This window comes from Choloepus didactylus, chromosome Y, assembly GCF_015220235.1.
Source record: "Choloepus didactylus isolate mChoDid1 chromosome Y, mChoDid1.pri, whole genome shotgun sequence".
NCBI lineage: Eukaryota > Metazoa > Chordata > Mammalia > Pilosa > Megalonychidae > Choloepus > Choloepus didactylus.
Window position 1 is genome coordinate 17,242,845 of NC_051335.1, and position 26,089 is coordinate 17,268,933.

Consider the following 26,089-nt stretch of genomic DNA (forward strand, 5'->3'; position numbering starts at 1 on the left):
CATATTGTGGGTGCTTGATGAATGAATAGATGGATGGATGGATAGATGAATAGATGGATGAGAGGCATATCCTGCGGTTCTCCTACAAACCCTCCCTTTCAACTGTCTGGTTTCCTCACTGTTTCCCAAGCACACCTTTTACTTCCTCCCTTCAAAAAAAAAAACCCAAAGTTTTTGCTTGTGCTTAAGGGGACAAGATCAGAAAATGTCACCATCTGAAATTGAAACTAATAGAATCAACATTGAATAGATGAGATCAGACATCTGCAAAATAATCCACTTTAAGGATTGGTTTGTAAATGTGGTACCAGTGAAACAAGGGTACTTCTTGGGTCTCTATGGTGGCCAGCACGTTGCTGCAGGCTGGGAATCTGCCAAAGATAAAGAAAGGGATAATGTCAATCAATTTTAACCTGATTGCTCTAGATAATGATGTATGAACCAGAGGGCCCTTGTCTACATGGGGTCTGGAAAAGAACTGAGCCAAAGAGCAACATGTTTGCTGCATTCGATGTCATTAAGTAGTGCATGCAGCCCTTTGCAGTTTACAAAGCACTTCTGTGTGCTCCCTCAGTGAATCTCTACCACAACCCTGTAGAGTGGGACTTATTCGCTGTTCACAGGTGAAGAATATTAAGTTCAGGGAGGTGAACTGTCTTGTCCCAAAACCCCAAGATAATAAGGGGCAGAACCAGGGCCTGCCTCCTCACTAATGATCAAACCTTCCCTAAGCCCACAAGGAATAGGAGAGTTATGAACTCATCAGACAGAAATACCTCTGGGCAGAGATAGAAAGTTCTTACAGTGACCCTGTAGTCTACCCATCCACTTTTGTTCAGTCTGATTCTGTGCTCTGTTAGCAGCTTTCTGCTTGAAGAGGTTTGGCTTAGGTTTTGGCATAGGGCCTAGGACCTCCTGAGAGAAGGCGGGATCACAGTGATGGTGGTGCTGTCTGCTGCCATGTCACTCACTTGTTCCTTCAGCAATTGTTCATTGAACAACTTCTGTGTGCCAGGTAGAGTGCTAAGAGCTTGGGACATAGCAGCGAATAAGACATAGAGCTCCTCATCAGGCTGGTGGCCTAATTCCAGGAGTCTGACATGCAAATCTTTACAAAGATGGTGTAACAGATGCTCTGAGAAGGGAAGTACAGGCCAGCTACACTGGTCTGGACACAGGGTCTGAGGAGGCTTCCCAGAGGACAGGATGCCAGAGCTGATACCTGAAGGGAATTAGCAAGACAAAAGGGGCTGGAGGTATCAGAGGATGGGGAAGGTAAGACTTGAGAGACTTGAGAGAGCCTGGGGCAAGGCTGTGTGGTCATTAAAGAAACACAAACAATTTACTAGGCAAGGTATGAGGGGTGAGGTTGGAGGGTGAGGTGGAAAGTGAAGCTGGAGGGATAATCATAAAATCCAAATTAATATAATAACCTCATAATAAAAACTTCTACTACAGTATAATAATATCCTTAATATTATCAATCATAATTATGAATTGCTGACTAAATAAACAATAGCTTATAATATATAAGAATAATGATCACTTATAATGCTAACTTTATAATAACTTTATAAGACCTACCTTGCAGCAAATGCTTAAAGTGCATTGGTGCAGGGCACCAAGTTCAGCGCATTACATGCACTATTTCCTGTCACCCTCACAACAACCCTGCAAGGTAGGGAACTGTTCTTATCCCAATTTATAAAGAGTAAAGAGGCTAAGAAATGTACCCAAATTCCCACCTGGAATCAGAATCAAGATTTATATAGACTCCAGAACCCACCCTGTAAAATTTCTTGCCTAGCAGCACAACACCTCATGAGATTTCTGCAGGAATTTGGACCTATCTGAAAAAAAAATAATAAAGTCACTAAAGGGCTTTGGGCATGGCAGGAGACACCTAGATTTTGTTTAAAAAAGCTCACTCTGGCTGCCAGGTGAGGGGTGGACCTAAATGGGAGAAGAGGGCCAGAGAAGGCAGTGAGAAGGCTTGGCCTTTTATTTCTTCTCTCCAGATGGTGGTGGCTTGGATTTAGGAAGGCAGTGATGGGGGTGGGGATAAGGGATTCATAAGATATGTAGGGGGTAAAATTGACAGGCCTTGGTGACTGATGGCATGTGGGGAGTGGTGGCCAGGTAAACTTGAGAATGACTCCTGGGGTTTTGGGTTAAGCAAGTGGATGGATGACAGGGCCATTCCTAGAGAGGAGGAACACAGGAGGAGGACTAGAAACAGAGGAGAGGAACACAGAAGGAAGATACCCACCCAGCTCACACTGCAGGTGGAGTGGGACACACATGAGAGACTAAGGAGGAAGTTGGAGATACGATTCTAGAGTTCAGAGGAGAGCTTGAGATGGGGCATGTGGTGGTTTGAAGCTGTTATGTACCCCAGAAAAGATTATTTTTTTAATCCATTCCTGTGGGTGCAGACCTACTGATGAGGTTATTTCAATTGAACTGTGACCCACTTCATTGAAGGTGGGTCTTAATCCTTTACTGGAGTCCTTTATAAGAGGATAAAGGAAACACAGAAAACCCAGAGAAGCTCACAGAAAAAGACCCACAGAAGTTGAGAGAGGAAGCCACTGAAGCCAAAAGGTGGAAATAACAAAAACGGGGAGAGAAGGGCTAGCAGACATTGCCGTGTTCCTTGCTATCTGACAGAGGAGCCCAAGCTTACTGGTAATCAGTCTTCAGAGAAGGCATCTTGTTGATGCCTTAATTTGGATATTTCCATGGACTTAGAATTGTAAACATGTAATGTAATAAATCACCAATGTTAAAAGCCAGTCCATTTCAGTATATTGCCTTTCATCAGCTTTAGCAAACCAAAACAGGGCATCAGGATGAAGAAGGCAACTCCAGCTGTGGAGAGATGAGGTCTCCCAGGTATTAAGAGTGGAAGGGCAAAGAAGAAATAACAATCATAAATGTCTATGTACCCAATCAAGGTGCCCCAAAATACATGACATAAACATTGGCAAAACTGAAGGAAGCAATAAATGTTTCCACAATAATTGCGGGAGACTTCAATACATCACTCTCTCCTATAGATCAACAAGACAGAGCATCAATAAGGAAATTGCAAACCTAAACCATGTGATAAATGAATTTGTCTTAACAGGCATATATAGAACATTACATCCCAAATCACCAGGATACACATTCTTCTCTAGTGCTCACGGAACTTTCTCCAGAATAGATCATATACTGGGCCATAAAACAAGCTGTGCCAGTTTGGATGTGTTGTGTCCCCCCAAACACCATTATCTTTGATATAATCTTGTGTGGGCAGACCTATCAGTGTTAATTAGATTGTAATTCTTTGAGTGTTTCCATGGAAATGTGCCCCACCCAACTGTGTGTGTTAACTCTGATTGGATAATTTCCACGGACGTGTTGGCCCACCATTCAGGGTGGGTCTGAATTAAATTACCAGAGCACTATATAAGATTAGACAGGAGCAAGCTGCTACAGCCAAGAGGGACACTTTGAAGAAAGCACAGGAGCTGCAGATGAGAGACAGTTTGAAGACAGCTGTTGAAAGCAGACTCTTGCTCCGGAGAAGCTAAGAGAGAACACATACCCCAAGTGCAACTAAGAGTGACATTTTTGAGGAACTGCAGCCTAGAGAGGAACGTCCTGGGAGAAAGCCATTTTGAAACCAGAACTTGGAGCAGATGCCAGCCACGTGCCTTCCCAGCTAACAGAGCTTTTCTGGATACCATTGACCATCCTCCAGTGAAGGTACCTGATTGCTGATGTGTTACCTTGCACACTTCATGGCCTTAAGACTGTAACTGTGTAACCAAATAAAGCCCCTTTAATAAAAGCCAATCCATCTCTGGTGTTTTGAATTCTGGCAGCATTAGCAAACTAGAACACAAGCCTCAGTAAATTTAATAAGATTGAAATTATTCAAAGTACATTCTCTGATCACAGTGGAGTACAATTAGAAGTCAATAACCATCAGAGACTTAGAAAACTCACAAATATCTGGAGGTTAAACAGCGCATTCCTAAACAATCAGTGGGTTAAAGAAGAAATAGCAAGAGAAATTGCTAAATATATAGAGACAAATGAAAATGAGAACACAACGTATCAAAACTTATGGGATACAGCAAAGGTGGTATTGAGGGGGAAATTTATAGCTCTAAATGCATACATTAAAAAGGAAGAAAGAGCTAAAATAAAAAAACTAATGGAACAACTGAAGAAGCTAGAAAATGAACAGCAAACTAATCCCAAACCAAGTAGAAGAAAAGAAATAGTAAGGATTAAAGCAGAAATAAATGACACAGAGAACAAAAAGCAATAGAGAGAATAAATAACACCAGAAGTTGGTTCTTCAAGAGATCAACAAGATTGACAAGCCCCTAGCTAGAATGACAAAATCAAAAATACAGAACACCCAAATAAAATAATAAATGAGAGAAGCGACATTACTGTGGATCCCGAAGAAATTTAAAAAAATTAGAAGAGAATACTATGAACAACTGTATGCCAACAAACTAGATAATGTATAGGAAATGGACAATTTCCTGGAAACACATGAACAACCTAGACTGACCAGAAAAGAAATAGAAGATCTCAATCAACAAATCACAAGCAAGGAGATCCAACCAATCATCAAAAAGCTTCCCACACTATGTTATCATACTATGGACAGTGGATTGTATACCATGGATGATTGTATGGTGTGTGAATGTATTTCAATAAAACTGAATTTAATAAAATATATATATATACACATATATATAAAAGCTTCCCACAAATAAATGCCCAGGGCCAGATGGCTTCACAGGGGAATTCTACCTAAAACTTTCCAAAAAGAACTGACACCAATCTTACTTAAACTTTTTCAAAACATTGAAGAAAATGGGTCACTGCCTAACTCATTTTATGAAGCCAACATCACTCTAATACCAAAACCAGGTAAAGATGCTACAAGAAAGGAAAACTACCGGCCAATCTCCCTAATGAATATAGATGCAAAAATTTTCAACAAAATACTTGCAAATCAAATCCAAAGACACATTAAAATAATCATATACCATGACCAAGTGGGGTTCATTCCAGGCATGCAAGGATGGTTCAACATAAGAAAATCAATCAATGTAATACAACAAATTAACAAATCAAAAGGGAAAAAGCAAATGATCATCTCAATGGATGCTGAAAAAGCATTAAAAAATTTCAGCATCCTTTTTTGATAAAAACACTTCCAAATGTAGGAATTGAAGGAAACTTCCTCAATATGATAAAGGGCATATATGAAAAACCCACAGCCAGCATAGTACTCAATGACAAGAGACTGAGAGCCTTCCCACTAAGATCAGGAATAAGACAAGGATGCCCAGTGCCACCACTGTTATTCAACATTGGGCTAGAAGTGCTAGCCAAAGCACTCTGGCAAGACAAAGAAATAAAAGGAATCCAATTTGGAAAGGAAGAAGTAAAACTGTCATTATTTGCAGACGATATGATCTTATATCTCAAAAAACCCTGAGAAATCGAAGACACAGCTACTTGAGCTAATAAACAAATTTAGCAAAGTAGCAGGAAGCAAGATCAATGCACATAAGTCAGTAATGTTCCTATACACTAGAAATGACCTGACTGAAAAGACACTCAAGAAAAAGATAGCATTCTCAATAGCAACTAAAAAAAATCAAGTACCCAGGCATGAACTTAACCAAGGATGTAAAAGACCTATACTTAGAAAACTACATGAGTTTACTAAAAGAAATAGAAGGGGAACTAAAAAGATGGAAAAATATTCCTTGTTCATGGATAGGAAGGCTAAATGTCATTAAGATGTCAATTATACGCAAACTCATCTACATATTCAATGCAATTCCTATCAAAATTCCAACAACCTACTTTGCAGACTTGGAAAAGCTAGTTATCAAATTTATTTGGAAAGAGAAGATGCCTCGAATTGCTAAAAACACTCTAGAAAAGAAAAACGAAGTGGGAGGACTTATACTCTCTGACTTTGAAGTTCATTATAACGCCACAGTAGTCAAAACAGCATGGTAGTGTCACAAGGATAGAAATATTGATCAATGGAATTGAATTCAGAATTCAGAGATAGACCCCCAGGTCTACGGTCAACTGATCTTTGATAAAGCCCCCAAACCACTGAACTGAGACATAACAGTCTATTCAACAAATGGGGCTGGGAGAACTGCATATCCGCATCCAAAATAATAAAAGAGGTCCCCTACTCACACCCCATGCAAAAATTCACTCAAAATGGATTAAAGACCTCAATATAAGAGACGATACCATAAAACTCCTAGAAGATAATGGAGAGAAAGATCTTCAAGACCTTGTATTAGAAAGTCACTTCCTAGACCTCACACCCAAAGCACAAGCAACAAAAGAAAAATAGATAAATGGGAACTCCTCAAATGTAAAAGCTTCTGTACCTCAAAGGAATTTGTAAGAGGCAGCCAATTCAATGGGAAAAAAATTTTGGAAACCATGTATCTGACAAAAGACTGATATCTTGCATATATAAAGATATCCTACAACTCAATGACAATAGTACAGACAGCCCAATTATAAAATGGGCAAAAGATATGAAGAGACAGTTCTCTGAAGAGGAAATACAAATGGCCAAGAAACACATGAAAAAATGTTCCGCTTCATTAGCTATTAGAGAGATGCAAATTAAGACCACAACGAGATACCATCTCACACCAATCAGAATGGCTGCCATTAAACAAACAGGTAACTACAAATGCTGGAGAGGATGTGGAGAAATGGGGACTCTTATTCATTGTTGGTGGGACTGTATAATGGTGCAGCCACTCTGGAAGTCAGTCTGACAATTCCTTAGAAAACTAGATACAGAGTTACCCTTTGATCCAGCAATCACACTTCTCAGTATGTACCTGGAAGGGCTGAAAGCAGTGACACGAACAGATACCTACACGCCAGTGTTCATAGCAGCAATATTCACAATTGCCAAGAGATGGAAACAACCCAAATGTCCTTCAACAGATGAGTGGATAAACAAAACGTGGTATATACACACAATGGAATACTATGTGGCAGTAAGAAGGAATGATGTCGTGAAACATATGACAACATGGATGAAACTTGAAGACATAATGCTGAGTGATATAAGCCAAAAAAGAAAAGAGAAATATTGTATGTTACCACTAACGTGAACACTGTGAAAAATGTAAAGTAAATGGCTTATATTGTAGAATGTAGGGGATCTAGCAATAGGCAGCAAATAGTGAAGGAGGAACGATAATCCAGCAAGAACAGATAAGTTATGGAGGGTAAACTTAATGTTTTGGGAATGGTCAGGAACGACTATGGTTTGTTAATTTCTGGGGGGTATGGTAGGAACAAGTTAGCAGAAATATTGTTATTTTAGGTTACTTGTTTTTCTTACTCCTTTGCTGGGTTATAGTCTATTTTCTTGGGGTAGGGTAGGAACATGTTGGAAGTAATGTAGTTATTTCAAGTTATTTCTTTTTTCTTATTCCTTTGTTTTGATTTTGTTTGAAATGTCTTTTTTACTGTTTTTTTAATTTTTTGATAGAGTTAAAAAAACAGTGAATTAAAAAACAGAGTGCAAGGACAAGAGCTGAGCACAGTGTGCTGAACAACACCATTTGAGAGAGAACAGAGCAAGAAGGGTCTGCAAAGGAAACTCAAGGCTCCTGGGAGACTTCTGGGGGCAGCCAGGCCTTCAGCATACCCCTCTTAGAGAATGGCTAATGGCTGAAAGGCACATGAAGACTGCCAAGGAGAGGCTTGCCCCTGTGGGAGGAGACTGCTGAGAGGCCATGGCCTGAGGCAGGGCTGGGACTTCAACTCCTTGAATTGAAAGAACCTTTGAAAGTTGCTTAGTTCAAACTTCTCCCTTACAGATGCCTTCCCAAAGAAGGACACTGGAAGGCACCATTGCCAGTTTGAGCACGCAAATGTTTTGCAGTGAGGATGTGGGCCTGGGGCTGGGTGTCCAGCAGTGAGGAGGGCTACCAAGAGCCAATCCCACTCCCTCAACCCATCCCAGCCCCCTGCCCCTTGGAATCTGAGGCTCTCACAAGTTTGATAAAGGCTTGATCTAACAGTTTGGAAAGATAGTATGGCATAGTGGTTAAGCATATGGCCTTTGAGGCCAGACTACCTGGGTTCAAAACCTCTACCAACGTTCTCTAGCTCTTTGATGTTGGGCAAATCAATTCTCTCCCCAATTCTCAGTTTTCCCATCTGTAAACAGGGATTAATAATTGTCCTAACTTTATAGGGTTTGTTGTGGGGATAAAATGAATCAGAACATTTCCCAACAGGCGGTAAACTCTATTGAGTGTTAGCTGATCCTGGCAACAAGAACATGCCTGTCCCTTTACATTTTCCAAATCCGTAGTCTCTCAGGCCTGATTACTCAATAAAAATACTTAGGGAATTCATAAAGGAGGGACAACAACAAAAGTGTTTTGGAAAACACGATGATACGTGATATTTCAAAGAACTCAATCAAAGTCATAGAGGAGTTGGAGTTTCTCACCCTTTTGACACTTTGGTTTAATTTGCATTTTGAATCGCATAATGGTAGTGGGGGAGGGGCAAGGGACGATCCATATTCTTTTCAGTACTTAGAGCCTCTGAGTCTTAGTCTGGCCCCAGTAATCCCATTTGAGCTCCTCATCACACCTGGGAGGGAGGTATCATTACATCCTTCTTTATATATGTGGGAAAATAAAGCTCAGAAAGGTCAAGAAACTGGCCCAAATTCCCACAACTAATAAGGGAGGGAGCTGGGATGGGAACCAGATAGTCTGATGTCAGAGCCTCCCAGAAGGTGAGGAGTTGGGGTTCATGGTTTTGGAGGGGAGTTTCCTCTGTGTGGGCCTAAGGGTCCCATGTAAGGGGATTCATGCTTTTGTGTGAGGAGTAAGGGAGCACGGGGGCCCTGGTGGCGGGGCCCCAGGCTGGGACAAGTTGGGTAAGAATGCAAAGATGACTCTGGAGGCCTTTTGGAAAGGCCCCTCCCTGGGGACCATATGTTTGCAATCAGCATGTGTAAGCCTCGAGGGGAAGGCTTGTCCTGGCCAGTGGCCAAGCTAGATGTTTGCTGTGTGACTCCACACAGCAATAACTTCAGTCAGTTCTTGAATGCTGGGAATTTTGTGTGCCATAGTTACAACCAGCTTCATCTCATAACTCAGAAGGTTTCAAAGGTACTCTGGGCTGGATTAGGCCCAAGGCAGAACTGGGGAGGCTGGAGGTTGGCTTCCCAGTCCCTCACACCTCCCTGTTGGGACCCTTTTCCTTCCACATGACTTTTCTATCAGGCTCTCTTCACACCCAGGTGCTCCGTGTCCTCCTGCAGACTTCCCCACCCCCAGGACTTCCACTAAGGCAGGCCCGACCATTAGCTTCATTTTCCCCCTGCCTGTTGTGAAGGATGAGCCCCTTTGCCCCTCTTTTCTGCCTAAAGAAGCAACACTCATCCTTCAGAGCCCCTTCCAATCTCTGCTCCATGGGGAAGCTTCTTCAGAAAGGGAAAGAAAAGGAAGTAAGGGCTCAGGAAGCATTTCCTCTGCCACACGTGGACCTAGGTTGTTTTTTTTGTTTGTTTCAATTTTATTGAGATATATTCACATATCAAACAGTCATCTGTGGTGTACAGTCAACTGTTCACAGTACCATCATATAGTGTGCTTCATCACCCCAATCTACTTTTTGAACATTTTCCTTATACCAGAAAAAGTAAAAATAAGAATAAAAAATAAAAGTAAAAAAGATAACCCAAATCATCCCCCCTCCTTCCACCCTACTTTTCATTTAGTTTTTTGTCCCCATTTTCCTACTCATCCATCCATACACTGGATAAAGGGAGTGTGATCCACAAGCTTTCACAATCACACTGTCACCCCTTGTAAGCTACATTGCTACACAATCACCTTCAAGAGTCAAGGCTACTGGGTTGGAGTTTGATATTACTTCTAGCTACTGCAATACATTAAAACCTAAAAAGGGTTATCTACATAGTGCTGGAAGAATGTCCACCAGAGTGACCTCTCAACTCTATTTGAAATCTCTCAGCCAGTGAAACTTCATTTCTTTTCATTTCACATCCCCCTTTTGATCAAGATGTTCTCAATCCCACAATGCTGGTCCAGATTCATCCCTAGGAGTCATATCCTGCATTGCCAAGGAGATTTATATCCCTGGAAGTCAGATCCCACACAGTGGGGGCAGAGGCAAGGGGTTCACCTGCTGAGTTGGTTTAACTAAAGAGAGAGGGACATATCTGAGCAACAAAGAGGTACTCAGGGGGAGACTCTTAGGCACAATTATAAGCAGGTTTAGCCTCTCCTTTGCAGTAATGAGCTTCATAATGGCAAGTCCCAAGACAGAGGGCTTGGCACACCAAACCGCCAGTCCTTAATGTTTGTCAGAACATCAGCAACAATCCAGGTGAGGAAGCCTAATACCTCCACATTTTCCCCCAGCTCCTCAGGGGAACCCTGCATATATATTTTTATTCTCTGCCCAAATTACTTTGGGATGTGTCACTATTTCACATAATCCATACAAACCTACCAGGTCTCACTTCCTATTCCAAGTTCCATGTAATTATGGTATTTGAACAAACTGCATGAGTTAAATTGTTTAGGAAATATAGATCCTGCACCAACTAAACATCTTTTTGACCTAGGGTTTTTTTCATACATTACTGCATTAAATCTTTAACACAGCCTTGTGAGTTTCTATGGATAAGGAAACTGGGCTCAGAGATGGGAAGCAACCTGTGCAAGGTCACACAGCTAGGAAGGGAGGGGTGTAGCTCAGCTTGCCTCTTGAGTCCCTATGAACTTGAACTCTTTCTAGTTCATATCACACCCCAAGACACTTTTCTCCTTAAGCATCTTAGACTATTCTTTCCATCCCACCCCATCAGCAAAATTTGTTGGCTTCACCTTCAAAATATACCCAGAATTCACCACTTCTTACCAGCACCACAGCTACTACCCTGGTCTAAGCCCCCATCATCTCTTTCTTGGATGCCTTCAACAGTCTCCTATCTGCTCTCCTGGCTTTGCTCCTGCTCCCCCTACCATCTATTCACCACAGGGAAGTTGGAGGGAGTCTATTAAAATACAAGTCAAACAGTGTCACTTCTCCACTTCAAAATCCTGCAATGGCTGTAAAAAGGTAAGTCCTCATGTTGTCTTACAAGGCCTGCATGATCTGTTGCTATGTTATCTCTGACCTCATTTCCTAGTCTTCTCCCTCTTGCTCACTCTGCTCCTGCTATATTTTTTTTCATAGATTCTTTTTTTATCTTCATTTTATTGAGATATATTCACATACCACGCAGTCATATAAAACAAATCGTACATTCGATTGTTCACAGTATCATTACATAGTTGTACATTTATCACCTAAATCAATCCCTGACACCTTCATTAGCACACACACAAAAATAACAAGAATAATAATTAAAGTGAAAAAGTCTGCTCCTGCTGTATTGGACTCGTTGCTGTTCATTCAACACAGCAGGCATTCTGCTGCTGGAGGGCCTTTGTACCCATTGTTTCTTCTGTCTGGAACATTCTTGCAAATCTACATGGTTCACCACCTCACTTCCTTCAAGTCTTCATTCCAAGGATACCTTCTCAGTGAGACTTTTCTCATCACCCTGTTTAAAATTGCAACCCTAGCCCCACTAATACTTCCTATTCCTGCTCTTCCGTCTTATTTTTCTCCCTTGCACTTATCACTCACTAACAGTATAGTTAACTCATTTTTTAAATAATGTGTTCCCTCCCTCCACAAGAACATAAGGTTCTTGAGGACAGGAGTTTTGGTCTGTTTTGTTCACTGCTGTGTCCCCAGCTCTTAGAATGCCCGCAGATAGGTGCTTAATAAATATTTGTCCAATGAATGAACGGCCCTTAAAATTATACCTTGTTTGTGTGTCTTGCTCTCCCAGGAGTCAGCAAGTCACTCCACCACAGCCTTGGCCCTGGCTGTTTGCCTGGAGTGTCCTCCCTTCCTCTCCTCTTTTCTCCATCCCCCACCCAACCTCTCCTCCCCCGCCTGGGTACATGCTATTATCTGGGGGTGATAATTATTGCGAGCAAATTGGAAGTTGTTTTGCACAGGGCTGTCTCTCACGCAGGTCGATTTGTATGCTTCCTGGGCACTTCTGACACTCCAGAAATGCCATAGCAACGGCCGAGGCACAGCCGGCCTCATTACCTGCTGGAGATAAGAGGGTGGGTAAGGGGAGGGGGGTGGCTGGGCACACCGTGGGCATCGAGACGGGCGGCTAGGGCCGAGGGCACCGTGCTCGCAGGGAGACCTCTGGACCATTGCGCCGCCCTCTGCCTTCTCTGCCTGCCGCCCCTCTGGGCCTCGGTTCCCCCATTTGTAACAGGGGACTAAAAACTCGCCTGCAGGTTGCTCTGGGGCTGAAACGAGACAATGGCACGAACAGTTCGTAAACGGTAAAACAAGGGTTGGCTATTACTGCAATGACTATGCTTTTGCGTGGTAGTGTCCCCTTTCCCTCTTGGCAGCTCTCTCCCCCTGCCCACCCCGCCTCCGCCTCTGCCCTGGAGCAAGTCCCTGCCAGATTTCTCCTCCGCAGGAGCGGGGTTTCCTGCGGGCGCTCTTCCATTCGGTGGGAAAAAAAAAATCACAGCCCCTGAAACACCTTTCACGGAGGAGGCCCGCAGAGACACCCCCCAAGCTCATCGCGCGGGGGCGAGCCACTGATTAAATTGTATTCGCTCTGCCATTCGGTCATTCAGATCGGCTGGGATGAGGCCAGCTGGAATTAGTGACAAATGTGAAGCACAGAATATTGACAAAGAAAGGCTGTTTTACTGCTGGCAAGGACACGTGACAACTCAAAGGAGACTACCCGAGTGTTTCCAAGGCCAGCTTCAGTTAGTGAATAGATAAGACTTTTTTGGTTAATTATCTGTAGAAAAGCAGACCTCAAATCCTTAAAATCAGTTTTGTTCCCTTCAAGGAGTTGAAAAATAACCCTGCCTTTTCCCCAGCTCCCTCCTCCCTCTCCAAATCCAAGCTGCCAACCCGGAGAAGGCTTTGAAAACAAAAAAGCTCTATTGAACTATTCATTGTTTTCTAATATTTTTAAACACTTACTATATACCCAAACTGCTGTGGGTACTGAAGATACAAACACAGAGCTGTGGTGCTTGAGGAGGAGCAATCAAGAAGTAAACACATAAAGGAGATAATTTTAAATAGTAATAAAGGTTCTAAAAGAACTGAACAGGATGAGGTGGGTGGGGGGTAGCTACTTCAGAGAAATTGGGTCAGAGAAGGTCTTTCAGGAGAGATACCTGAGATCTGAAGGATGAGAACAAGACTGCCTTGCTAAGATTTTAGGGGTAAGTGTTCCTGGCAGGGGGAACAACAAATGCAAAGAAGGGAAATTGCCTCTGTTTTTCCAAAGAAATGGAAAATGGGCTTGGTTATTCAAAGAACAGAAAGAAAGCCAGTGTGGCTGGAGTCAAATGAACACACAGGGTGAGGTCTGGAAGGCCTAGATTAGGCAGGGCCTTGTAGGTGTTGGTAAGGAGTTTGGCTATTATTTTCAGTGTGTTGTGCATTGTGAATTCATCTTAAACAAAACAGTGATGTGATCTGGTTCGTGTTTTAAAAACAAGATTATTGGCTGCTGTTGGGAGAATGGATTTGATTTTCTCGTAAAAAAAATACACTGGGGGACAAGAATGGGAGTAGTGAGACCAGTTAGGAAACCATTAGTAAATTCCAGGTGGCTTAAGCTTGAGTGGTTGCAGTTGGGGGTGGGGAGATGTGGAGGGATTCAGGATTTATTTTGGAGACAGAGCCAAAGGGCCTAGCTTGGATAAGGGAAAGAAGAGAGACAATGTTTCTAGTTTCCAGGGTTGGGGCTTGAGCAACTGGGTGGATGGCTGTGCCAGTCGTGGAGATCAAGTTTTTGAGGGTGGGGTTGGGAATCAGTAATTCTCTTCTGAGTGTTTTCAGTGTGAGACATCAGGGAGGCCTTGATATAGGAGTCTGAGGCTCAAATGAGAGGTCTAGACCCAAGACAGACATTTGGGAGCCCTTAACATTCAGTTAAGAATTCTTGGGATTCCTGGTGACTTGTTCAAAGCTAACCTTAAACTACAACAGAGAAACACCTGCCTCCCTGTTTGTCTCCCTCCCTTCCTCTCTCCGAAATATGCTTACCTTCCACTTGAATGCCCTTGACTTGTCTCAGTCAAGACTTTCTGTCAGGGGAAATGCAAAATAAAACTTTTTAAATATCACTTTTTAATAAGTAGAGGGGTAAAGATCAAAAGGTTGGAAAACACTGTTAGCAAAGATGCAGGGAAATGGGCACCCTCCTATGTTTTTGATGGGAATGGAAACTCATTCATCCCATATGGAGAGCACTATGGTAGTTTCCATCAAAATAAGAAAGACTCATAATCTTTGACCCAATAATTCCACTTTTAGGAACTTTACTTATCCTACAGACATACCCACACATATTTCACAGAAATGCATGTACCAGGACATTTATTGCAGCAATGCTTGTTATAGCAAAACATTGGGGAAAATATCCATCACTGGGGCACTGGTTAAATAAAGTATATATTTACAGTGGAATATATGCAACCATTAAAAACAAGGAAACTTGTTTAAAAACATTTTTTTTTACTGTGATGACATCCACACAACACAAAATTCATCGTTTTAACCATTTTAAGGGGTATAACCCAGTGTCCTGAAGTTTTGATATAAAACGATCTCCAATATATATTGGCAAGGGCTTACCCTTGTCTACCTTCTGTCCCTACCTGTCTATCTCTGCTTGTGATCGTGAGAGGGACTTTTTCTGAATGTCTCTGTAACACAGGAGGCTTGGAGGGTCCTTTGCTAAGGAAAGGTGATGGTAATGTTAATCAGTGATTCTCACCCGTTTTCATATTAGCATCACTGAGGAGCTTTAAAAAAGAATGCTCTTGCCCAGGCTCCACCCCTAGAGCCTTTAATTAGTCAGAAGTGGGGCTTGGTATGATCTTTCTTTTAGTTGAGTAATAATTTGCACACAATAAAATGCACAGATCTTAACTGTACAATTCAAGGCATTTTGATAATTGTGGGCACTTGTGTAATCAGTGCCCCAATAAAAACAGAACATTTCTATCACTTTAGTCAACTGTCCCCCTCTTCCCCCAAACCACTGTTCTGATTTCTATCACAGATTTTGTCTTGGCTGTCCTTGAACTTCACATAAAAACTGAACAGTCTGCATAACACTTTGAGACTGGCTTCTTTCACTTAGCATAATGCCTCTGAGATTCATCCAAGCTGCTGGCACTGATGCAAGTAGTTGCAAGTAGTTCATTCCTTTTCTTTGCCGAGTAGTATTCCATTGTATGGATATACCAAAGTCTATTTACATGTTCAAGGACATTTGGATTGTTTCCAGTTTGGGGCTGTTAAAAACCAAGCTACTATAAACATTCCTGTAGGAGATTTTCTATAGATGCAAACACTCATTCCACTCATGGAGTGGAATTACTGGGTTTATGTTTAACTTTATTGGAAATTGCCAAACCATTTCCCAAGGTGGTTCTACCAATTTACATTTCCACAAGCAAAATATGACGGTTATGTTGGCTCCACATCCTTGGCAACACTTGATATAGTCTGTCTGTTTAACTAAAGTCATTCTCATGGGTATGTAGTGGTACCTCATTGTGGTTTTAAATTGCATTTCCCAGAGGATTAATTATAGTGATCATCTTTTCATGTGCTTATTGACTATTCATATATCCTCTCTCTGTTCTAGCCTTTTGCCCATATTTTTGGGTTGTCTTTTTATTATTGGTGGCTCTTTATACATTCTGGATACTAGTCCTTTATCAGATATATGTATTGCAAACAGATATATTGTTTGAAAGATCCTCAGTGATTCTAACATAAATACAGGATACAGAAACCCAGGAAAAGTAAAAAGTAACTCCACAGGCTCCCTACAGTCACCAAATCTGTCCCTGGCAACTATGCCTGGGAGTTGGGTCTTCAATCTATGAGAAATTCCATGGCTGTGGAGATTTACGGGCTTGTCAGTCTTCATGCATATCTGTCTGGCTTCTTGGGCCAGCTCCATTCATTAATCTGAGCTGTTCTCTCACCCTGTGACTGTGAGGACTTAGGAAAGTCTTTCTCTGTCTCTGCCTTAAAATTTCCCAGGTATAAATTTTGCCCTTATTGCCTGACCATTCCTACCACCTAAGGATGGAGTGTGTCACAGGGACAAAGACACATTTTCTCTTGGATAGAGCAAGCTATGCCCTAGGTATAGAAGGAGTGTGGCTTTCTGTATCCACTGTCACCATTGTCCTCAGGCTGCCTACCTGCTCAGGAAAGGGAGAATCATTTCCCAGCAGCCTTGGCAACCGTTCACCAGGGTCCTGGGAATTGATGGCCAGGGCCTGGTTTCATGGAATCTGCCCTGTAACTGCTGCATGACCTTGCTTTGCATAAGGCATTTAACCTGTCTGACTTGGTTCCTGCAACTGGTAAAGGAGCACAGTAGCATCTGGCTTATTGTTGGAATTACTGGTCAGGAAAGCGCCTGGCATGAAGTAGATGTTCACAAGGCAAGAATTCCATTGAAAGGGGTGCTGGGATGGCTTGGCTCTGGGGGTACTGGAGCTGGGCTGTGAGAGGAGCTGTCTGCTTTGGGACTTGCCCTGACCCTGGGGCCATGTATCTGGTCCTTTCCATGCCTTTAGAGGTCTAGATTGGCCATTGGCCCTCCTGCTGTGTCGTGCTCCCCCTGCCTTCTTGGTTAATTTGAACAGAGCATCCCACAAGGCCCCTGGCTTCTTTAAGCTCAGAGCAGATGGCTGAGAAGCCAGTTCTCTGGGACATACAGTTCCTGACTCAGATCTGGGCAGGGGGCCAAGGCCTTCAAAGGGCTGTAGAAAAACTTAACCACCTCCAAACCCAACCTCCCCACCAAGAGCTTGTAGTTTTTATTGACTGTCTCTTTTAGTGCCAAAGAGGAAGGGAAAAACAACCACAAACATTAAACTTAGGTGTCCCCTAGGAGTCCTTCTTGGGCTGGCACCAGGGAGAAGCTTTGACTCCAGGTTTTGGGAGAGGTACCCAAGCTGTGTAGGGAGGGTTTCTCTGCTTCTGCAGGAGGAGGGTAAGGAAGCTCAGGAGTTGCTCATGGGGAGCTTCCAGACATTTCCTTGACCTGGGGAACAAGTGGGTATAGGGCATCTAAGGAGCCCCTCAATCCCACTGCCAAGAATGGGTGACTTTGTCCCAGCACAAGAATTGGGAAGGAAATGGAAGAGGAGAGTCAAGTTGCTGGGTATAAATCAGATTCCTCTGTGCTACTTCCATGTCTATCTTGAGGCAGATACAAGAGGTAGACAGGGCCAGTGCTGGCAAGAGGAATGGCTGGGAAGGGCATCCTCAGCCCATCCACCTTCCCCAGTTATTGCCTCATTCTAGCTAACATTGTGCCCTTTGCTCCTCATTGGGATTAGTAAATTAACAAATTAACCCAACAAATTTTTTACTAATCAATTACTATGTGTAGGTATTGTGCTAAGCAAGGTGAGGTGGCAACTGTGAAAAAGACAGATATGTCTTTCACAAAGGTTACATAATCATGGGGAGCCAGATAGTTAACCAGGCAGTCATATTCCAAGGAATAAATCCAATGATAAAAGAAGGATGTGGGATCACAGAAAAGGACCGCTGGGAAGGATCAGGGAAAGTTCCTGGAAGAAGGGAGACCTTGAGCTGAAACCTGAGGAGGGAAAAGGAGATAGTGAGGCCAAAAGGAAAGGAAGAGCATCCAGGCAGAGGGAACAGCATGTGAGAGAGCCTGGAGGCAAGATTTGAGTAACTGGAAGTGGTTCAGATCAGGAGAAGTGTGTGTGTGTGTGTGTGTGTGTGTGTGTGTGTGTGTAGGGAGCAGGTGGTAGAGAAGTGAGACAAGAGGCTGGAGAGGCAGTCAAGGGCCAGATCAGGAAAAGCCTTGTAAGCCATGATGAGGAGGCTGGACTTAATCCTGAGGGCAACGAGGAGGCTTTAAAGGATTTAGACAGGGTTGTGACATGACTGGATTGGTGTTTTGGGAAGATTGCTCTAGTTTCTGGATGGAGATTAGACAGTGGGGTGAATAAAAGCAGGAAGACAAGTCAGGAGGCTCTTGCAGTTATTCAGGAGAGAGATGATGGTGGCTTAGACCAGAAGGATTACAGTTAAGATGGAGAGAAGTGGTTGGATTGGGGATATATATTTTAATTTTTCTTCTTAAACTTTTTATTTTGAAATAATTTCAAAATGACAGGGCAGTTGCAAAAATACTACAAAACCCATACAGACAATTCCAATATACCCCACCCTCTGTGTGTGTCTATCTATCAATCTATCCATCTATCCATCTATCTATCTATTTTATAAACATTTGAGAGTAGGTTGCATACATTGTGATCCATGAATACTTTATACTTGGATTTGGGATACATTTTTGTTTTTTTTGTTTTTTTTTTTTTTTTTTTTTTTAATCATCATTTTATTGAGATATATTCACATACCATGCAGTCATACAAAACAAATTGTACTTTCGATTGTTTACAGTACCATTACATAGTTGTACATTCATCACCTAAATCAATCCCTGACACCTTCATTAGCACACACACAAAAATAACAAGAATAATAATTAGAGTGAAAAAGAGCAATTGAAGTAAAAAAGAACACTAGGTACCTTTGTCTGTTTGTTTGCTTCCCCTACTTTTCTACACATCCATCCATAAACTAGACAAAGTGGAGTTTGGTCCTTATGGCATTCCCAATCCCACTGTCACCCCTCATAAGCTACATTTTTATACAACTGTCTTCGAGATTCATGGGTTCTGGGTTGTAGTTTAATAGTTTCAGGTATCCACCACCAGCTACCCCAATTCTTTAGAACCTAAAAAAGGTTGTCTAAAGTGTGCGTAAGAGTGCCCACCAGAGTGATCTCTCGGCTCGTTTTGGAATCTCTCTGCCACTGAAGCTTATTTCATTTCCTTTCACATCCCCCTTTTGGTCAAGAAGATGTTCTCCATCCCACGATGCCGGGTCTACATTCCTCCCCGGGAGTCATATTCCACGTTGCCAGGGAGATTCACTTCTCTGGGTGTCTGATCCCACGTAGGGGGGAGGGCAGTGATTTCACCTTTCAAGTTGGCTTAGCCAGAGAGAGAGGGCCACATCTGAGCAACAAAGAGGCATTCAGGAGGAGACTCTTAGGCACAAATACAGGGAGGCCTAGCCTCTCCTTTGCAGCAACCGTCTTCCCAAGGGTAAAACTTATGGTAGAGGGCTCAACCCATCAAACCACCAGTCCCCTATGTCTGTGGTCATGTTAGCAACCATGGAGGTGGGGTAGGCGAATACCCCTGCATTCTCCACAGGCTCCTCAAGGGGGCACTACATCGTTTTTTTTTTTTTTTTTTTTCCTTGTTTGTCTTTTTTCTTTTTTTTTTTTTTTTTAACTTTCCCTTCTTTTTTCAAATCAACTGTATGAAAAAAAAAGTTAAAAAGAAAACAAACATACAATAAAAGAACATTTCAAAGAGACCATAGCAAGGGAGTAAGAAAAAGACAACTAACCTAAGATAACTGCTTAACTTCCAACATGTTCCTACTTTACCCCAAGAAAGTTACATACTATAGCAACATTTCAGTGAACTTGTTCCTACTACATCCATCAGAAATTAACAGACCATAGTCATTTCTGGGCATCCCCAGAACGTTAAATAGCTTATCTGTTCTTCTTGGATTATTGTTCCCCCTTCCTTAATTGCTCTCTACTGCTAGTTCCCCTACATTCTACATTATAAACCATTTGTTTTACATTTTTCAAAGTTCACATTAGTGGTAGCATATAATATTTCTCTTTTTGTGCCTGGCTTATTTCGCTCAGCATTATGTCTTCAAGGTTCATCCATGTTGTCATATGTTTCACCAGATCGTTCCTTCTTACTGCCGCGTAGTATTCCATCGTGTGTATATACCACATTTTATTTATCCACTCATCTGTTGATGGACATTTGGGTTGTTTCCATCTCTTGGCAATTGTGAATAATGCTGCTATGAACATTGGCGTGCAGATATCTGTTCGTGTCACTGCTTTCCGATCTTCCGGGTATATCCCGAGAAGTGCAATCGCTGGATCGAATGGTAGCTCTATCTCTAGTTTTCTAAGGAACTGCCAGACTGACTTCCAGAGTGGCTGAACCATTATACAGTCCCACCAACAATGAATAAGAGTTCCAATTTCTCCACATCCCCTCCAGCATTTGTAGTTTCCTGTTTGTTTAATGGCAGCCATTCTAACCGGTGTTAGATGGTATCTCATTGTGGTCTTAATTTGCATCTCTCTAATAGCTAGTGAAGCTGAACATTTTTTCATGTGTTTCTTGGCCATTTGTATTTCCTCTTCAGAGAACTGTCTTTTCATATCTTTTGCCCATTTTATAATTGGGCTGTCTGTACTATTGTCATTGAGTTGTAGGATTTCTTTGTATATGCAAGATATCAGTCTTTTGTCAGATACATGGGATACATTTTTGAGGTAGAACCAACAGGATTGGATGTGAGGAGCAAATGAGAGGGAGGCCTCAAAGGTGCCTCCCAGTTTCTGACTTGGACAATTGGGTGGCTGGTAGTGCTGTTCATGGATTTGCGGAAGAATGAGGAGAGGGTGGGACATGAGTTCAGTACCATGTGGAATTTGAGCTTCCGGGAAGACATGTCCTGTAGCCAGTTGGTCATCTAGTACTGAAACTCAGGAGATAGGATGAGGCTAGAGATACAGAATTGTGAGGTCTTAGGAGTGGATGAGGTAGCCCAAATGGAGTGGAGGATGCCATATTTTGTGCATCCTCTGGCGCCTGTTTCACCCCAAATTCTGGAAAGCATGTTTAGAAGGCACTCATCAAGGACTTTGCAATTTAGGGCAAAGACTCTGTGGATGATCCTAACCCTTAGCTCCTTCCTTTTCCTGTAGTTCCTGTCATTCTTACAGCATCCTGAACTCACATGACTAGTGTCTGGTAAGTCTGTCCCCCCAGGGGCCAAGTCAGCAGCCATTCTTAGGAAATCTGGTTTCTGGCTCCTCCTGCTGACAGAGCTGGAGATGGCTTGCCCCTGGGCACAGAGCTGGAGCGCACCCTCACTCCTATCCTTTCCCCCTTTCTCCTGTGGCCCGTGGGCCAGAACCCTCTCATCCAGAAAGAGGGGAATAAAACTTCGATCCCAGACCCTCTTTCTCCCGCCTAAAATCCCCACCCACTTTCGAAGACACTGAGCCAGAGATATGAAGGGAGAGGGGCTAACTTAGATATCTGGGAAACACAAATTAAATTCTTCCTAATTGGTCCTTGAACTGTAATTGGTGCTAATCACTTCCTTCTTTTTTTTTTTTTTTTTTGGCCCCAGACCCACTCTTGCCTGGGAAGACCTCATTTTGTAATTTATGTCTATCTCCAAAACATCCTCTCCCATTCTCAGTCCCCAAGAATAGCATTTTGCTGACACCCCATTGGTTTCCTTCTTCATATGCAGGGAAGCCATGATCTGTGCTGGAAAGAGCACTAGGCTGGGAGTCAAGGGATAGGTTTGAGTCCTGTTTCTGCCACTGATTTAGGGGATGACCTTGGACCAGTCACTTCCTTCTTTCCCAGCCATATTTCCTTACCTGCGGCATTGGGCTGGACTCCAAAAAGCCATTCCAGCTCTAGCATTCTAGGCTTTGCTCCAGCCATCTTATCCTTCTTTCAGTTCCTCATATACCTCGAGCTCCCTCCTGCCTCAGGGCCTTTGGTTATGCTATTCCCTCTGCTTGAAATGCTCTTCCCTTTCCTTTTTGTTTAGTTAGCTGCTTCTTATCCTTCAGCTCCCAGTTCAAATGCTACTTCCTCAGAGAAACTTTCCCTAGCCCCTCCAAACTGGGGTAGATACCTCATTATATGCTCTCACAACTCTTTGTACCTTTCCTTCTAAGCCCTCCTCATGGCTTGTAATGATCCATGTGTTTGTGGGATTATTATTTTATATCCATCCCCCCACCCTCATCAAACTCTAAGCTTCCTGATAGCAAGGACATTTCTGCTTTGCTCATCACTATACCCCTGCATCTGCTATAGTGCCTGGCCATCTTGTAAAGGTGCAACACATACTTATATGAATGAATTCCCAAATGGATGGATGAATCCTTTTCTTCACCTAGCAGCACTCTGTATAGCTAACTAGCATGGTAGTTAAGAGCAAAAACTTGAAAACCATTTCCTGGGTTTGGAACCCAGCTTCACCACTCACAAGCTGTGCAAACTTGTGTAAGTTATTCCATCTTTTTGTGCCTCAGTTTCCTTATCCATGAAGTGGAGAATAACAGTTTACACTATCTAACAAAGTTGTCATGAGGATTAAATGACTTAGTACATGAAAATGGTGTAGAATAAGGCCCTGCACTGAAGTGCTATGTAAGTAATAGCTATTATTCTGATTCTGTCTCATCCATCTCTCCATTTACCCACACTGAACTCCCCCACAGAGCCCCATTATCATATTTCCGGCCTGTGAGTGCAGGTGACTCAATGTAATTTGCAGATTAGGTTGTGTGGCTTTTTTACCCCTAGTTTTAATTATGGAAATTTTCAAAAATACACAAAAGTGATAGAGAGAAGAGGATAATGAATCCCTGAAACCAGCTTCAACAATTATTAACATTTTGCCAATCTTATTCATCTATCCTCCTTTCATTTTTCTCCCAACTGGAGTATTTTAATGTAAATCCCAGATATCATACCATTTTGTCTGAAACTAGGCCAATATGTATCTCAAATAGATAAGGACTTTTAAAAAAACCCACAACAATACCATTATCACATTTTTAAAAATTAACAATAATTAGGGAAGGCTTTTTAAACCCTATTCCCTTGAGAGAAGCTCAGGGTGATACAGGAGCCCTCACCTGGGAAGAGATGTGTAATGGGGAACAAGCAAGAGAATTAATTTTTGTAAAGTGCACTGAACAGGGCCTGACACATAATAAGTAGGATATAGTAATAACTGTTATTTTGATTCTCTCAATTCATTTTTCCATTTTACCCACTCTAACCCACCCCTTCTCAGCCCCTCTCTTATTTCCAGGATGTGAGTATGGGTGACCATTTATAAAGGAGGACCAAGGGCCTGGGGTGGAGATGGGGTTTCCTGGGTCACAGATGCCCTGAGGTGTGAGCTGGGGCTCCAGAAGGAACTGAGGGAGAGCAGAGCAGTGCCCAGAGCTAGAGGGCTTTGGTGGGTTTAAGGAAGGGGAAGCCCTGTGGCCCTATGAAAATGGGGCTGAGAAAATCCAGTAGCTAAAGGGCAGGCCAGTGAGAGTGTTGGTCCTTCCTTCCTAGCGGGCAAGGCCTTTGGGGATCACTGCCAGCTGGGAAGCAGGGAAGCAGGGAGGTGGTAGCAAGGCCCCATCTCCAGGCAGTTCCCCTTAGCTTTTCTCAAGAGCCCATGGAGGGGCAGCTGCCTACAACAGCCATCAGGGGCCTGCCTGCTTTGCTTCGTCTCAAGTTCTCAACAGTTCCAAGGATAAGAGTGATGATGGTGGACCCTGAGCCAAAACACAACTGGAGATGGCCTTCTCCAGGCTCAAGGTGAACATGTTGTGCTCCCACCTTTCTTTTCTTTTCTTTGGAATTCTTTCCAGCAGCCCATCTTCTCACAACACACATCCTTTGGGTACCCAGGGTACCTGGCCACTGAATCCACCCCAGTCCAAGCCTGCCTCCAGGAAAAGATGCGATGAAACACTTCAGCAGGGTAAAAAACTCCTTCACAAACTAGCCTCCAATTACCTTGTCAACCGCATTTCCTGCCACTCCCCTGTTCTTTCCAGCAATAGGCAATATGACACAGTGAAGGAGCACAGATTTGTGTCCATACAGACCTGGTATTGAATTCTGGCTCTGCTATTTCCTAGCTCTGACATCTTAAGAAAGTCACTTTAATCTCTCTGAGCCTCAGTTTCCACATCTGAAAAAAGGAGATAATAGTAAACTAAAAAGCCTTTTAAGAGAGGGCTTAAAGCCATATAAACATGACAAAGTCATATAAAACAGCTATCTTCTCTAGGATCCCTCTTTTTTTAAAAAGTTCAGTTTTATTGCAATATATTCACATACCATACAATCATCTGTGGTGTACAATCAACGGTTCACAGTACATAGGATCCCTCTTTTTAACTTTCAACAGCTTACAAATTTTATGAAAAGCTCAAAATCCTCTGGACATATGGTGTATGTCTGGGCCAATGGGTGTGTTTCAAATACGGAATGCTAATTGGCAATCGAGGAATCCCAGAGTCTATTACCAACACACAAGGAGTTTTTGCTTGCCCACAACCTGCTATTTAGCGGTGCCCAAGCAAGACATTTAAACTCAGTGGTCACACTTCCCTTAGCTCTGAGCTCTGCCTTTGAAAATGTGACTGCATCCCAGCTGGAGCTTCTGAAGAAATGGTAACCATATACCACAATACTATTTCTTAAATGAGAGCTTTGGCTTGGTCCCTTAAGACCCTTCTTCAAATATGTTTAAGTCACCGGGATCATGCCTCCCAGGTTATCTGAATTCAAAGCATGCTCAGTGCTAGGTCTCGGTGAAGAGAGAATGGAGGATATCTGTGGGCGCAGGTGGCCGCAGGCGGTTAGAGGACTTTAGGGGCTACTAACATGAAGGAGATCCTATCAGGCGTGTGTGCGCGCGCGCGCGCACACACACACACACACTCGCACACACACACACACACACACACACACACACACACACACACACACACACACGGAGGACTTCTCCACAGCATCGCAGCATAGCTTGGTTTGGACTGGTTTAGATACGCAGCAGGATTTCTCCCAACCCACCCTGCCCCGCCCATCACCATCTGCTAGCTCCGACGGGCGTTGGCGCAAGCGCAGGACCCTCGTGGGCGGGGCACGAGCGGGGAGCCTCCGTGCGGAGTTTCGGATTGGTCGGCCATGTGGCCGCGGTTGGCTCCGCCCCCTAAAAGCAAGGCTCATGGGCAGGGCGGGAGTGGGCGAAATTCAAACCGGGCCGCGACAGCCGGAACCTATGCAGAGGGTCATGGAAGTCTCCAGAGGCTCTGCGGAGGGCAAGGCCTTGAGCCCACAGGAGGCCGCCGATTACTTGAGGTATGTGTGGGCCGTTTTGAGGGCTCGGGGATTTGGTGTGGCCCTTGGACCCTACCCAAGCCCAAACTGCTGAGGCGGAGCCTTGTGAGACATGAGTCCGCGCTCTCCTGGGAGTGGGAATCAGCTGTGGACTTTTGGCCAGAATTCTCAAGACCGGGGAGCCCCCAATGCCTCCATTTTTGTTCAATTAGCTCTCCGGTATGAGCATCTTAAGAGCCAGGACTGTATCTTCCACTGATCAAACCCTTCTTGAGTCTTTCCGGTCTACTAAGCCCTGGGCTTAGAGGATACAGAGACTAGTAAAACACGGTCCCGGCTCCCAAGTTGCTTATGCTCTAGTAGTGGAAAAGGATAGTAAACTAATAATTGCTATAACGTTTGATAAGCCTATAACAGGTATGCGCAAGGTATAGTGTTGGCACAGAGGACAGAATGGCCGACTACCGGGGTATGCGTGGGTCAGTGAGCGAAGGGAAAGCATCACAGAGGAGGAAACATTTGAGCTACGTGTTAAGATGTCTTACCAGATGGCTAAGGGGCGCCACTGTGGTGCGAGGATCAGCATTTTTGCCCGAGGGTATGGTATATGGCAAAGTTCCTGAGGCATAATGGGGTCTTGCTGCCTTCAGGGACTTGTAGTGTGCTATTGCTAAAGTCAAGTATATAGGGAGTGGTCTCAAATTGAATAGGAGAGCTTTATATGCTGGCCGAAGGGGATTATAACCTATTCTTTTTTGGACATGTATCCCTGAAGATTTAACGGGAGAATGATGTTGTCAGATCTCCTTTCTATGGATTAT

At 43.2% G+C, this 26,089-nt stretch overlaps 2 protein-coding genes across 2 annotated transcripts in view; one reads left to right on the plus strand and one right to left on the minus strand.

Moving 5' to 3' along the window:
* Positions 1 to 281: 281 nt before the first annotated feature.
* Positions 282 to 26,089, minus strand: part of PIN4 (peptidylprolyl cis/trans isomerase, NIMA-interacting 4) — a 110,761-nt gene continuing 84,953 nt past the window's right edge. Inside the window, exon 4 of the mRNA XM_037822911.1 lies at positions 282 to 371. Within this exon, the coding sequence (XP_037678839.1) occupies positions 282 to 371 (90 nt within the window). The remainder of the gene's footprint in view (positions 372 to 26,089) is intronic.
* Positions 12,446 to 26,089, plus strand: part of ERCC6L (ERCC excision repair 6 like, spindle assembly checkpoint helicase) — an 82,688-nt gene continuing 69,044 nt past the window's right edge. The window contains exon 1 of the mRNA XM_037822909.1: positions 12,446 to 12,494. Within this exon, the coding sequence (XP_037678837.1) occupies positions 12,472 to 12,494 (23 nt within the window). The 5' untranslated portion in view covers positions 12,446 to 12,471. The remainder of the gene's footprint in view (positions 12,495 to 26,089) is intronic.